Source organism: Hylobates moloch, unplaced genomic scaffold, assembly GCF_009828535.3.
Source record: "Hylobates moloch isolate HMO894 unplaced genomic scaffold, HMol_V3 SCAFFOLD_16, whole genome shotgun sequence".
NCBI lineage: Eukaryota > Metazoa > Chordata > Mammalia > Primates > Hylobatidae > Hylobates > Hylobates moloch.
The window spans coordinates 72,315,244-72,331,029 of record NW_026652291.1 but is presented as its reverse complement, the minus strand read 5'-3'; the positions used below and the strand labels follow the sequence as shown (position 1 = coordinate 72,331,029).

Sequence of the window (15,786 nt, the reverse complement as noted above, 5' to 3'; positions counted from 1 at the left end):
AACCATCACCCTAACTCATTGCATGCCCAATTATATTTCATAAGAAAAACCTTGATTCCTCTGTGTCTGCTTCTCAGTTAACACCTATAAAATTCTGCACTGTGTCTCTCATATCTGTTATCTATCTTCTCTTTTGCTTTCTCACTTCTGCTTGCTACTCCATTTCTTCATTCACAACAAAGAAAGAAATGCAGTGATAGTTCTCTTCCTCCCAAAACCTCCGCTAGAAAACATTGGCCATCTCAAGGTAAACAGCAATGGGAGGGCCTCTCGTGATGGCCGGGAATGATATGCATTACCAGAAAAGCATGAGCTACTACTGCTCTTCACTTTCCTTCTGCCATCCATCTGCAGTGCTTCCCTAAAGGGGGCCATGGATTCATATTCTCCCATAAATTTTCCAGTATGGGTCTGCTATGAACCAATTCAGATCTTCAGGAAGAGTAAAGGTGAACAGAAATATGTTTCCTTCTCCTTGTATTTTGAAGGCCAGTCTTATTTCAATTAGAAAATAATGCTGGAAAAGTTACTTTGAGAAGAAGGGCAATTGACCTGGATTATGAGTGACAGAATATTTTTCCTTGGAAACATATATTTTTTCTTAAGTATAACTCTAACATTTGGTCTTAAAAACATTTTGAAGGCTGGGTGCAGTGGCTCACGCCTGCAATCACAGCACTTTGGGAGGCCCACGCGGGTGGATCACGAGGTCAGGAGATTGAGACCATCCTGGCCAACATGGTGAAACCCCATCTCTACTAAAATACAAAAAAATTAGCCGGGCGTGGTGATGTGCACCTGTGGTCCCAGCTACTCAAGAGGCTGAGGCAGGGGAATCGCTTGAACCTGGGAGGCAGAGATTACAGTGAGCGAAGATCGTGCCACTGCACTCCAGCCTGGCGACAGAGTGAGACTCCATCTCAAAAAAAAAAAAAAAAAAAATTGAAGTGTTCTGCAAAGACATATTCTTAATTGCTTAAGACATCTCAATAGGATCGTCACCCCTTATTGAACTTTTTGTTTTTCTTTATAAACATTCAGTAACTTCAGTTTAAGCACAAACATTTCATATATATGAAAGTGCTAGCATAATTATTTCCTAGTTTGAAGTATCAATGAGGTGCTACATTGGCTAACAAATATGCCAAAAGTCTCCCTGTAAAGTAAGGACATGTATGTATACAGTTAAACCTGCAACCTGTGTGGTGTTTTTGTTTGTAAAACACATAAAGAAAATGTTCATGTACTTAAGACCCAGAAAATCTGGATTAAAATGCCTTAAAATGTCCAGAATTTCTTGCTGTTATTGTTTTCAGATTTTTTTTGAAGGACTTTTATTTTTAATGTGATTTTAATTAATTACTCATTTTGTTTAGGAAATATTTGAGAGCCTACAATGTGCAAGGTTCTGTAGTATTGCTGCATATTAGAGAATGATAATTTATAGAAATAAAGTATAGAGATTAAAAACTACTTTATAAATGACACAAAGAACTTTCCTATTTGATTTTGTTTTACTTCTAAAATTGTGTATCTACTAATTCTACTGGTTACCTGCTTTCTTATGATTGAATAAGATACCTGCAAAAGTTTAAGTTATTGAAAACAAAAGCATTGTTTATGTCTTTTAAATTAAGACATTTTGGGGGAGTTAGTTTGCCTTTTTTTAACTGACATTCAGATGAGAATTCTTGTCCTCCCCTCATCCACAAATTTATCTTGCTCCTTCTTAAAGCCATATTTAAATACCTAGCATGTATATGATCTCATAGTGCTGAGTTCCTTTTTTTGTTTTGTTTTGTTTATAAGGGCATCTAGTGAAACTGACTTCCTTCTTGAAACCTGTGGTTCCAAAACTGTTTGGAACTGTTTGGTGCTGTTTTTCAAGTTTGAGTAGTGAAGGCTCTTTTCTTGGTTGTACCCTGAATCCTAGAGATAGGAATTGGTCCTTCTCACCTGCTTCTTGACCCCTTCCCTGCATGCTGATGGTGCTTTGGATCCCTGTTCTTTCTGGCTCAAAGATTTTGCTTCCCACTGCTTTTTCCAGGGTTCTAGCCCTGGGAATGATGATTGGCGCTTTCTTGCTAATATAATGACATGAGCCACCAGATTGCTGGGTTTTAAATACATTAGTAGGCTCTTGTAACAAGTTTGGGGCTTGCTTTTTCCCTCAAAAGATCTTATTAAGGGATGGGATCCTTGCTGCAGATTAGTAGCAGAAAGATTATTTCTCAGGGGATGAGAGGCTGGATAACTGTAGTAATGCTCTTGCTGTTTCCTACAGGCTCCTACCCAGAGATTCTACCCAGTGAAACTCCCACAGCAACGCAGGTAGATGGGGCTGACCTGGCCTCTCCAATGTCTCCTCGAACTAGCAAAAGCCGCATGTCCATGAAGCTGCGTCGTTCCTCTGGCTCAGCCAATAAATCCTAAGGAGACAAGCAGCCCAGCAGTGATCAGCAGTAGCCACCTTAGCACGAACATAGGGTTAACCCTTTCAGGCCTTCATGTCTGCCATAACATGCATGTTTCTTCCTGTACATTTATTTGAGAAAACACTGGATTTAAATAATTTTAAATAATTTGTAGCTTAATATTAAAGATTTAGGTTATTTATTGTTTCATTTTTTTTCCCATAGTCCAAGCTGCCATATTTTGAGGACGGGGGGAGTTTTATTCTACACCCTTTACCTTCCTAGATAATTACGTCTAAGTAGTTTTATCTTTAATTTCATGGTTAACTTTGAGCCAAAATACAATTGGACAATTAGTCTCATTATTTATTGTGCCCCATTGCAACTTTATGGTTCAATAAATATATAATTTTTTAAAAATGTAAAATTTTACATTTAAGCATTTGCAAAGTTACAGCAAAAGATGTACCTGTTAATACACAGAATGTGTACAGATTATTTGTTATGACAATAAAACATTCAAAATAAATGGTCTTTAGCATCTCAAATTCCAACTGAAATCATTTTAGTATTAACCCTTCTTCCCAAAGCAATGTCTCATTTCTTGGCTGTGCAGGTGATGCCATATTATATCCAATAACTAGAAAAATCACTGTGCTGAACTTTGGTTTATGTTTAGCTTCCAAGTATTTTTCTAATGTTTTGCATTTCAAGTGGTATCACTGTTAAATGCCATTTATTTTCAGATTGTGGCCTTTTATTATTGGCTGCTAGATCCTGGTGTTTCTGTGTTCTTTTTTAAGCACCAAAAGGAAGATAGGGAAGAAAAGAAGGAAAATTTTCTGATATAAATATGTTGTTCAAATTATGAGTATTACTTAAAAAAGAAAAAGGAACATAACCCAGGAGTCTAAGTTAAATCTAATATTGTTAATACTGAACTTGCAGGTGCAGGTTGGTATACATTCCACCCTCTAGAAGTATTTTCTTACGGTAGATAAGCTGCTCACATTTTGTTTTGAATGGGCATCTCCTGAGGAAATGTAGCATGACATTGGTACTAACTGCATGTGTAAATACATCATACTGGCAAACCGTAAAATATAAATTATGTATCATCATTCATGTAGTATCTATAATTTGTAACAGTGGGGGAAAAAATGACATGGTATTTAATAATACAATAAAAATATTCTTATCACTTCCTATCCATGAGTGTTGATTTGTCTTCTATGTTTCATATATTTTCAATAAGCAGGGCTATATGAGTAGTGAGAAGATTTAAAGCATGAACCTAGATTATCTTAGCTAATCATCGAAAATAAACTTGAATTCCCTTTTCAAGATACATTCCAACTTATATCTCACAGATCCTACCACAGTCGTTAAAAACACAGGAAATTTTCTGTCTTCATAAAGGCTGGCCAGAAATTCACCCAATGCAGTTGGTTAGATTGTTAGTTTATCTCAGCTTCATGTTTTTGTTTTGTTTTGTTTTTTGAGACGGAGTCTCCCTGTCACCCAGGCTGGTGCAATCTCGGCTCACTGCAACCTCCGCCTCCCGGGTTCAAGCAGTTCTCCTACCTCAGCCTCCTGAGTAGCTGGGACTATAGGCGTGTGCCACCACGCCCGGCTAATTTTTGGGTTTTTTTGTTTGTTTGTTTTGTTTTTTTAGTAGAAACGGGGTTTCACCGTGTTAGCCAGGATGGTCTCGATCTCCTGACCTCGTGATCCGCCCGCCTCGGCCTCCCAAAGTGCTGGGATTACAGCTTCATTTTTTTTTAATTCTTAAATTTTACTTTGTTTTATAACAAACTTCCAGCAATAAAACTTTGTACTGACAAGTTTCTAAGACGACCTTTCAGAACTTCTGTGCACCCAATTTCATTTTCTTATAAATGAAAACTAATAAGTCCTATGTAACCTGATGTAGAAGATAAACAAATGGATAGAGTCCTTGGGAAGATTGAACAATGTAGACAATTTCCTACAGCCAAGGTAAAGAATTACAAAAAGGAAAATCAGAGTAACTGCATACATGTTTCTAAGTGCTCTAAAAAATCTAATGGATTGATGATATATAACAATATGGAGTAAAATTACAAACCTGAAATAGTGTAATTAGGACCATTAAAATACTTTTTTCATCTTCAGGTAACACTGTTCACTAGCTTGAAATATATATATATATATATATATATATATATATATATATTTAAAATATATTTGCGGTTGACATTTCTTGGGGGGATGTCTTTTTTGATTCAAAGACTAGTGCATATTCCTTGCCTTTTGCAGCTCAGTCTTTGCAGCCTTACTTCAAAGGAAAATTTTTCATTGCATTCCTGCACCATTACATTCATTTGCAAAATATTTCCGTCTTTGTATTCTGTCCAAACGGGTCACTAACATTCTAAAACAGGATACCGACATTGGGGAGATAAGAAATGTGGCTTTGAAAATAGGCTGTGTTCAACAGGATTCTTAAGACAAACACAGAACACAACAAAAGCACAGTCTATGTACATTTATTTGGTGGTAAGCATCTTACAAATACGGACTTTCTGTCAAGCAGTGCTCAGCCAGTGTGCCAAACTGTGGCTAGTAGGGAATTAGTACAGAATGTACACTGAAATGGTTTTTTTTAAAAAATCAAAAACAAGTTGCCGCTGAAAAGAAAATAATGAATACTGAGCAAATTGCCATTCAGTTCCTTAAGCTGTACATATTTTCATAATGAATACACAGTATGAGGTTTACAGCAGAAGCATTAAACAATTTGGGTGAAACCCCATTAAAACAGTCAAACTTGAGGAAACGACTTCTGTATTTCCAAAAAGCCATTTAAAGAAAGGTTTGAAGTAGCTCTTCCTGAATACTGCCCACAAAATAGCTGAGGGTGAGAATTTTAGGGGGTGTCTCAACTCCAGTAAAGTAGCATCCTCCCCACCTCCAAACACCAACTTAAGAATGGACATGTACATATAATTGGGCAAAGGAAAGTTTACAGGGGAGATCCCCATGCACCCCAAAAGCAGCAAAAATCCTCTTACATTTTCTGCCAGGTCTTGAATCACATAACTTTTAATTCACAGAATATACAGTGCAAAATATCTGACCCTATTGAGACAGAAGCTGCATAGGCGCCTGTGATGACAAGACAAAAAAAATTGGTGACTACCAAAGGGTAGCCAGAACCCTCTGTGGACATTGAGACATGCACGCATTCACCGCGACTTTCCATAGGAATTACAAATCATATAGGATTCGTTAGGGTCTCCAGAGTTTTAAGGGGGAAAAAATCCTATTTTAGTGGGGAAAGTGAAAAGGATTTAAAGCTGACAGTCTTTGATCTCAAGGTTTGTGCCATATACATACCTGCTCTAGAGAGGGATATTACATTTCACTGTCCACTCCTCTGGTAGAACATTGACTATAGGGAGAATTTTAGGAAATTAAAACATAGGAAGGAATGAAAGTAAACTTGCAAGTTGAAGAAAGCCCCACAGAAATTCCCATGATCTGTTTCCTCTAAGGCCAACCTCGAAATCATCCTGGTCTCTAGCCCCTCAGCAGCCAGGCCGCAGTGGCATCTGCAGCAGCAGCACTTGCCGGCTTTCTGAGGGGTGGCACTTATTGATGTGCCGGGTCAGCCCCGGAGAGCTAAAAAAAGTGGACGGGCAGTGCTTGCACGAGAAAATTTGCTGGGCACTCCCGTCAGATGGCCCGCTAGGGCCCGGCGTTTCGGGAGGACCCCCCGCCAGAGCGGGCAGGAGCAGCTCCTCGCGGACAGCATGCCACAGCCGGTGCTTCTCCCTGATATCTGCGGTAGGGAAGTGCGCTCCGCACAACGGGCAAGCGAAGGCAAGTGGGGCACCGCGTTCGGAGCCAAAGCCCGGCGCTAGCGCACGGGCCGAGCCCGCCTCGTGAGTGCTCAGGTGCTTGCGCAGATAGGCTTGGCGACGAAACTTTTTGTGGCAATATGGGCACACGAAAATCTCGGATCCCCTGCCACCACTGGTACTGCCCGGCACAGGCACCCGGCGCCCCAACACCCCCTCCGTGTAGGGGCCCTGAGGCAGCGGTGGCTCTGGATGCGTCAGCACCTGGAGGCCCTGCCTCGGGGCGCTGTCCGGGTGCTGATCCGCCCCGGAGCTGTCCCTGGCCTGCGGGTGCTGATTCGCAGTCCGCTCTATCCGGCTGTTCTCCTTTCCCTCTGCCAGAAAAGACGCAATGGCCCCGGAGTCCCGGGAGGACGAAGACGACGACGAAGGCGGCTTCCCGTCGGCGGAGGAGACTGCGGCGGCGTTTGCAGCCGCAGGACGCGGCTTATGCCAGCGGCGATGGGAGGCCAGGTTCGCAGGACAGCTGAACACCTTGTCACACTCAGGACAGCGGTACTCTACGCGCACGATGCGGGAGCAGCGGTGCTGGGCCAGCGCGAAGGGGTCTGCGTACTGCTCCTTGCACAGCTGGCAGATGAACTCCCCCAGCGGCGTGCGGCTGCCCCCGAAGCCCCGAGACGGCGCTCCGGGCTCCTCCTCCTTGATCTTCAGGCCCAGGACAGGGGATGTGGTCACCTCATCGGCAAAGCTCAACTTCCTCATGGCCTTTGGCTTCTTGATTCCCGCGGCCGCGGGTCCAGACGCGCAGCCCGTGGGTGCCTTGCCGCGGCGCTCGCCTCCGGCCGCCCGCTTCAGACTTTGCAGGGCGGCCGAGAGGGGCGCAGGGTCTGGCTGAAGCGCGGGCTCTGGGAACGGCGCCCGGAGCGGCAGCAGGAACTGCTCCCCCGAGGTCGGTGCGGCTGCTGGCGCCACGGAGCAGGAGAAAGCGGCCACGGCGGCGGCGCTCCCGGGAAAGGACTCGGCGGAGACTGGCGAGCTGAGGCAGCGCTCCAGGAACGCCCGACGCAGCTCTGCGCCTGCGGGCTTCGCTGGACTGGGGCTGGGGCTGGGGCTGGGCCCGGGACCTTCTCTGCCACCCGCCCGCCACTCCGCGCCTTCCCGCCCGCCCGCCCCCGGGCTCACCCCAGCCGCCCGACATGGCGACCCCGACAGTTCCCGGGCCGCCTCCGCCGTCAGCCCCTTTCCTGGTTCCTCTCGGGTGAGGGGCGCCGCCCGCTCCGCACCGGGCAAGGAGGCGCTGGGAGCCTCCTCCAAGAAGGGCGGCGCCCCCTCGGGCCCCAGCAGAGGGAAGACACGCTCCGCAAGGCGAACTCGGTACGAGCCGCCTGTCCGTTTAGTTCGCTTCACGAGGAAGCCCCTTGGCATGGTGGAGTCGAGCGCACTCGGGGACAAGAGGAAAGGGGGCGCCACGGGGACTGAGAGCCGGCCAGCAGATGAACTAGAAGAGCTTTACCGCGGCTGTCATGCCGGGGCTGTCTTTATAGCTGAGACGCAGGCCGGGGTCCCGCCGAGCCGCCCCGGGCTGGCCCGGCCAATCAGGAGTGGGAGCGGGCGCCGGGGGCGGGGCTTTCTCGCGTCCCGATTGTCTACTGGAGTAGACAAATCTGGCGGCGGCGGCGCACGCCCAGCCCCGCCTCACAGCGCCGCGAACCTGCCCCTGTAGCCGGCTGGGTCCGCCTCCCCCTGAAGCCTCCCGTGCGAAGACGCCAGAAGGTAAGGTCCAGAGTGTGAGGGAGCTCGACACTCCCCGCCTTGGCCGCCTCCGCGGAGCGTCCCACTGGGGAGCCGGGCGAAAAGGCCACCTCACGACGCCCTCCGCTCGGGCCGGGAGCCGGCTGCCCCAAACGCGAGGGCGTCTGACTAGAAAAGCTTCCGCCCTGCGCCGGACGGCCGAGCGGAAGGGGCGGTGGGCAGAAGGTGCGGCGGCGACCACGGGGGGTGGGTGTCCGGGAGGGAACTGGTGCACGTCTTCTGCGGGTATTGAGCTGATGAGAAGTGCGACCGAGCGGCCGGACAGCTGACTGCACCGCCCTGTGGCTGCTCTTGGCGGCGGGAGCACGCCCGCCCGCCAGTATCGATCGGGCCCGCGCGCGGCGGCGACACTCGAGAGTTCATCTCCGCAGAAGGGCTCTCAGCGCGGGAGAGCGTGCCTGCCCGCCGCCAGCCTCCGAGTCGGGACGCCCGAGCGCGGCTGGGTCCTGGGCCTCTGGGTCTTAAGTGCTCCTCCTCGATGGAAGTAGGATTAGGGAGAGAAAAGGAGGATCTCATTTTCCACTGTCCTCGCATAAAGTGGTTTCTCTGTTCACACTTTCCACTTCTACTACCCAGAGTATGACTTAATGCCTAACCGGCCTGTTTAGCATGGAGTAGATTGAGTGAGAAATGCCGGCGGAATCAGCATTACAGCTGCTTCCCCGTACACCAGAAGTGATACTTTGCAAAAGGTGTGCTGTAGAGGAAACTCAACAGATTTTCATCTGGCACCCTGCAGTGCTCCCACTACTATTTTGAGAAGTAGAAGAGGTTTGAAAGTGTTTAGCAGTAATTGAACTAGGCAACAATTAGCCCACCTGTGACAGATGTAAAGTGCCAGGATCCATAATATAGGTAAATAAAGTGTGAGAACAGGAAGGGGAAAGAACTATGTGCTCAAGTCCCCTTACTAAACCAAATTGGAGAAGAAGACTGACAGAGGTGTTTTAAAAGTACACGATAGCATCACAGATGTAGTCATCAATAAAACACATTGTCTTTCTTCAGTGAATGAAGTATTTTTACAAGGAGAACATTATTTTGGGAAAGATTTGGAAGTAATTATGTATTAATCATTGACTATGTTGTAGGCATTCTGCTTAAATAATCTCTAACCTTCATACACACACACACACAACATGTACACACACAAACCAAAAAGGAGATATTATTTCTCTCTTTTTTCAATTGAGCCATTTAGTTAGATAATGGGTAAAAGCCAAGCAGAGCTCAGATTCAAACTTGTTCTGGCTAATTCCAAAGCCCAGACTCTTTCCACTCCACCAATGGCTTCAAATTATTTTTTTCCTTAATCACATCCCACAATAATAAATATGTTCTATAGTATATGCACACATGGAACTGAAACAAAAGTCTCACAAAATAATACTGTGAGTCCTAATCTATTTGTAAATTATGAAATCATACATTGAAATGTTTGCAGTGCATTCTCATGTTTTTCATTCTATTGTATTTTGTTTCTTAAAAATACCAGTCATAGAAAATACATTGATTTCATAATTTACAAATGGATTAGGACCCACAGTTTGAAAAACACTCATTATATTGCCTCTCATTGAATAGCATGAAATCATACAAAATTAAATAAACCTGATACTGTATAATCACAATTAATATCTGAACCACTGTTTAAAATATTTGAGTCCTTTAGCAGTGTTGGTAAACTTAGTTTCCCAAATTGCTCATTTCTGACATGTCAGCTTATACGTGACTTCTAACTCAAATTCTCAATTCTCCTTTCCCCCCTCACGATCCATACATATTGTGTGGTGTGGAAAATCTGATGTAATAATTTTAATACTTTAAGATAACCCCTTTTCCAGAGAGAGAAAGGACTCTTCCCCAGGGGCATAGTACTTTGTAAGAATTGCCGTCAGATATTTTCTACCAGATCCAATAGTTCCAATAGCTCCCTCCTTCCCTTCCCAAGTGTAATTTGATAACATCCTTTCTGGAAATCATTGTAACAATTTACATCAGAAGCTTTAAAAAGTATGTATACATTTAATCTACCAATTCCTCCTTTATTAAGTCATCCAAAAGAAGAGCGAAAATGTATGCACAAAGCTGTTTATCACAGTGTTATTTGTAATTATAAATAATCAGAAACCATCTCGAGTAAACTATAGTATAGCCATGTTATAGATGATTACGTAGCTTTAAAAATGTAATGATAGAGACAAACATATATACCATATCTAAGCAAAAACAGCAGGCAGCAAAATTGCTTATACAATAAAGAGCTCAGTTATGAAAAAAACAAAATGCATATAAGACAGTGGAAGGAAATATGCCAAAATGTTGTTGGGATTGCCTCTAGTAAGTAGGAATTCAAATAGTCTTTTTTTAACTTTTTTGTTAAAATATTTTGCAATAATCATGTATTACTCTGATAATCAGGAAAAAAATTGCAAAACTGCCTTAAATCCTTTCTGGAGTTAAATGTGGTACCCTTCCCCTAGGATACTAGCACACTGCAACATCAAATGGAGAACTGTACAGATAAGTAGCATTCTCCAGGGCCATCTGTTTAAAATCTGGCCCTAGAAGAGAGGTGACAAGCCTCGATCATGCCACAGGCCTTCTAGTTGAAGAACACTTTTGGGAAAAGACTAAGGGTTAAAAGATAGAAAGGATTAAAATGTGGGGAAGAGAAAGAATTTAAAAGCGTAATCCCCCCTTGGGTATAAACTTAGATGATCCTTCAAGATACAAACACTCTTTCTGTAGTTTCTCACTTAAAAATTATGATAAATAGGGCAGTGCCAAAGCAAGATTATAAAATCTTTGTTTTATTTAATATCTACCTCCTTTCTCTTCACAAAAAGATTAAACATTCAGGACTTTCATCTGCTCTCAGTTATACTTTGGTAAAAACTCATACGCACTGGATTATCTCTTATTCACATTTTATGCTTTCTCTAATTGCGGGATACATTTAATTTAAATTCGGAAATTTTGAAACAATAGAAATCGGAACATTTTTTGAAGAGAGAGGAGACTTCTTCTTGCCCTGAAATCAGTGTGTATAAGACAGGCTCAGATGACTAACCTGCTTTTTACCACTTGAGTATCTGGGAGATTACTCATAAGGAACTTCATTTCTTCTGTTTCTCTGCCCCCTCACCTCCACTTAGACGTGTCCCTGTAAAAGGTTAACACCAGCTGCAGCTACTAGAGGCCGATTGTCCCCAGGAACTTGAAAGTCAAACAGTCTCTCACAAATCTAAAACCAAACTCTTGATTTCCTCTCCTAAACTTAATCCCCATCTCGGTTTTCCTCATCCCAGTGAATGGCACCTTCATTCAATTAGTTGCCTCAGCCAAAACCCAAAGACTTTGCGTTAAAGCTAAACACCCCATATTCAATCCATTAGCAGTTCTTATCAGCTCTATCTTCAAAGCATTTCCTGAATCTGAATCTTCTCAAATTCTCTACCACTGTTACTCTATGTGGTCTCTTGCTTCCATCCTTGCCTCCTTATAGTGTACACTTTATTCAGCATCAAGATGTATCCTATTAGAATATAAATCTGATTCTTTCACTCTTTTGTTCAAAATCTTCAAGTGGCTTCCCAATACATTTAGAATAAAATCCAAAGCTCTGCTTGGTCCCTGGATATTCTTAAACCACATCTCCCACTATTCTTTTCCTCATTCAGTCTGCTCCATCTAAGTGGACTCCTTATTTTCCTCAAACATGACAAGCACACTTCCACCTCAAGGCTGTTTATTCTGCCAGAATGTTTTTTCTTCAGATATGCTCACATCTTGTTTCTTAACTTCATGTGTGGATCTTTACTCAAATAATACCACCTGAGAAAGATCTTCCCTCACCACCCAAACTAAAATAACAGCCCTAACCCACCATCACCCTTCATCATTTTCTTTTTTTTTTTTCTCTACTGCCCGAAGGATACCTTCATCATTTTCTGTCCCTTTACTTTTTCTTCATAGCATTTATCATTATTTGCTACTGTATTATGTATTTGTTAATTGTCTATTGTCTCTATAAAATCCGGGACGGTAGGTTCTTTGTTTGGTTCTCAGCTTCATTTTCATCTGGTATCTAGATCAATGCCTGACATATGTAAATGAATTGATGTCTAAAATCATAAGCTACCAGGTTCAAAAAAAAGCATCACAGCTTCTTGTTACTGCAACCCACAGGCCTGACTGAGTACAAAAGAAAGTATACAAAGTCATAAGGACTTCTAGATCTTAGGCATTTGGGAATCTTAGTCCAGACAAACGAAAGGAATAGGAAAGTCTTTCTTATATCATATGCCCTTGGAAGTCTTTTCTTCCCACCTCAGCCACTTGACCCATGGCTTAGATCACCGCCATTTTCTTCCTCTGAAGCCATTACCTATAGGGAATATAAACCCCAATTCATGACAGGTGTCTCTTATTTTAAGCTGTTTAGTACCCAGGATAGTAGAAGAATGGGAGCAGAAAGAAGGTGGTAAGCTACTTAGTAGGAAAGGTAAGACTGGCAAGAGAAAACTACATGTTTAGGAAACAAGGAATTTTAGGCAAAAATAAGATGTACAGAATGGGATCCAGTTTATTGAGAAGTTCAATCTAGGACATTTAAAGGGAGGTTGTATAGGGTAGTTAGTTGAGGGCACAGGCTTTAAAGTTAGACAGTTTGAGTTAAGTAGAGGTCCAGCTCCACTGCCAGCTGTTCAATCTTAAGCAATTTAGCCTTTTTAACCCTCAGTTTCCTCATCACGAATGGAAATAGAAATAATTATCTCACAGGATACTTTGGGCATTAGATGTTATTGTGTTTATAAAATACTTATCACAATGCATGGCACATAGTGAGTCTTAAATTAAAAGAGGGTACTATTAAGTGTCTGAGGTGAAGGAAGACTACTGACACTAATGGCAACCCTAAATTCTTCAGAAATAACAATAATTTCTGGTGTGACTGGCTGATATTTTATACCCAATTATGATGCAAGACAGTAGTGATTATGCACACCATTTAATGTGCTCAAAATTAATTTTGTTTCATGTGGTTAAAACAAAATTCACAAAAGACGTAAAAGACGAAAGAAGGCAATGTAGTGTACTGGGTTATGCCCATGAGTTGGAGTCAGTCAGATCTGAGTTTGAATCTCGGCTCTGCCGTTTTCTTATTGTGTGACTTAAACAGGCTGTTTAACCTCTCTGGCTTCAGTTTCTTGTCACATAGGCATGACAACACAGTACAGTATTCTCCATAAATGGGCCATCAGTCTGTTATTTTTGTCCTAAGAGGGTGTAAGGAGTGGAGAAGCCGAGACTGGAAAGATAAACTGGGGCAAGATTGCAAAGCCCATTATAACCACACTAAATTGAGTGCGGATATTTTTAAGTGAAAGCTACTGATTTTTTTAAAGCATTTAAATGATATAATCAAGTATTTGCTTTGAAAAGATAACTATAACAGCTGTGTTTGAGCAATGCAGCTGTGAGCCTGAGGGAAAGATGTGGAGAAGGTAAGAGAGTGGGATGAGACTTGAGGTATGGAGCTCAGCTGAATAAATATTAAAACAGTTGATAGAAGATGAAGTGGGCCTAATTATTCAAATATTGAATAAATTTAAATAATTGACTGATACACTCTAAAATTATACTTATCTATGTTTTCCTCCCTGTATTGAGCAGTAAAATAGATAATACACATTCTAAAAACTTGAAAGCAGAGGGAATTTATAACGACTTTCATTTGGTCATGAAAGACTGTCGAGACTGAAATTCACTTCAGGACGTATAAGCAGTGGGAAAATAGTCAACTTGAACTAGAAGGAAAGGATTTTCAATAGCATAAGATGTCAAATAGAAGAGGCTTTTTAATTTCTTTATGCTGGGTACATGATAGTTCTTTACTCTCAGACATTCTCACATTCCAAATCACTAGCACTAACTCTGTCTTCTAAGACAGCTCTCTCATCAAACTATTTTAGCCACTTCTTTGGCTCAATATGTAATTCTACTATATTGCAGACACTTAAACGTTTGTCAATGTTGTACAAAGATAGCTTCCTAATATTATTAGAGATCCTTCGATAAGAATGCTTACCTCCCTACTTCCAGCCTTAAACGAATAAGTATTTTCTGGAGCTGGCTCATTGCTAATAAAGAGTAGATACGAATCCTAGCACTGTCATTTACTAAAAAGGTGATCTTCAGCTGGGCATGGTGGCTTATGCCTGTAATTCCAGCACTTTGGAGGCCGAGGTGGGCAGATCACCTGAGGTCAGGAGTTCGAGACCAGCCTGGCCAACATGGTGAAATCCCATCTCTACAAAAAATACAAAATTACCCAGGCCTGGTGGCACTCGCCTGTAATCCCAGCTACCCAGGAGGCTGAGGCAGGAGAATCACTTGAACTTAGGAGGCGGAGGTTGCAGTGAGTCGAGATCACACCACTGCACTCCAGCCTGGGCGACAGAGTGAGACTTCATCTCAAAAAAAAAGTGGGGTGGTGATCTTAAAATTTTTGCTCAATCTCTCTGTGTCTTAGTTCTTTTTCCCAAATTAGGCATAATAATACCGACATTAATAGGATGAGAGTTAAATTAAAGGAGATAAACTAGTATCCTCTACAGAGCTGGCTCTTACCAGTGCTCAACATTGGTGTGTTTGCATTGCTTGTAAACTCCTAAGGGTGGAGCCTATCTAACCTGCTTTTATGTACACAAATAATGCGTTATATGTGTTCCAAATAAACACTTGGGAATAATGAAAATTGCTACCTGGCTGGAAGGGGAAAAAGCTATGTCAATTTTTATCTATATCTATATATTTATATTTAAGATTCCATTCACATGCTTGAAAAGAATGTATATTTTGCAGTTGTACATACCAAGTTTTATATTATGCCCACCCCTCCACATATATATGGTAATTTATGTTATTTCTCTTTGTAGTCGCTCAACTTTTGCTACATAAAATCTTGAGACTTTCTCATAGTCTTAAGATTCATATGAATGAAAAACAATATCCGTTTGGTTAATTGGAACCTCTCATAAGTATAAAGTATCCCTCTTTATCTGTACTAATGCTTTCTGCCTTAAAGTGTTTTTTCTGATGTTTTCCTCTAGACATATCAGCTTTCTTTTCTTTGGTGTTTACAAGGTATGTATTTTCCTTTTAATTTCAACCTTTCTTTATTATTATTATTATTTTTTTTATTCATCACAGCACTGTTTGTGGTACCAAGGCAACAGAGAAAACCTAAGTCCACCACAGGGAATTCGATAAGTAAAATGTAGTAGTTTTGTTTTTTTTTTATGTTTAACTTTTTTTTTCTTTTTATTATACTTTAGGTTTTAGGGTACACGTGCACAATGTGCAGGTTTCTTACATATGTATCCATGTGCCATGTTGTTTTGCTGCACCCATTAACTCGTCATTTAGCATTAGGTATATCTCCCATTGCTGTCCCTTCCCCCTCTCCCCACCACACAACAGTCCCCAGAGTGTGATGTTCCCCTTCCTGTGTCCATGAGTTCTCATTGTTCAGTTCCCACCTATGAGTGAGAACATGCGGTGTTTGTTTTTTGTCCTTGCGATAGTTTACTGAGAATGATGGTTTCCAGTTTCATCCATGTCCCTACAAAGGACATGAACTCATCATTTTTTATGGCTGCATAGTATTCCATGGTGTATATGTGCCACATTTTCTTAATCCAGTCTAT

General features: G+C 42.3%; 2 protein-coding genes across 4 annotated transcripts in view; one reads left to right on the top strand and one right to left on the bottom strand.

Annotated features, from left to right (window-relative positions):
* RALGAPA1 (Ral GTPase activating protein catalytic subunit alpha 1) overlaps nt 1-3,622 on the top strand; it is a 286,431-nt gene extending 282,809 nt beyond the window's left edge. For 2 of the 3 annotated variants that reach the window (XM_058429656.1, XM_032134679.2), the window contains exon 40: nt 2,285-3,622. In XM_058429656.1, the coding sequence (XP_058285639.1) occupies nt 2,285-2,433 (149 nt within the window). In that variant the 3' untranslated portion in view covers nt 2,434-3,622. Of the gene's footprint in view, nt 1-182; nt 248-2,284 lie in introns of all 3 variants that reach the window. The other variant, XM_032134668.3, reaches the window with a different exon arrangement.
* Nucleotides 3,623-4,954: 1,332 nt separating this feature from the next.
* INSM2 (INSM transcriptional repressor 2) lies at nt 4,955-7,684 on the bottom strand. Its single transcript, XM_032180016.2, has one exon. It carries the CDS (start codon nt 7,682-7,684, stop codon nt 5,984-5,986), a length of 1,701 nt encoding a protein of 566 aa, XP_032035907.1. The 3' UTR covers nt 4,955-5,983.
* Between the last annotated feature and the right edge of the window lie 8,102 nt (nt 7,685-15,786).

What these genes read in the sequence shown, in the direction of transcription:
- INSM2 (XM_032180016.2), bottom strand. Translation starts at nt 7,684, where the DNA reads ATGCCAAGGGGCTTCCTCGTGAAGCGAACTAAACGGACAGGCGGCTCG.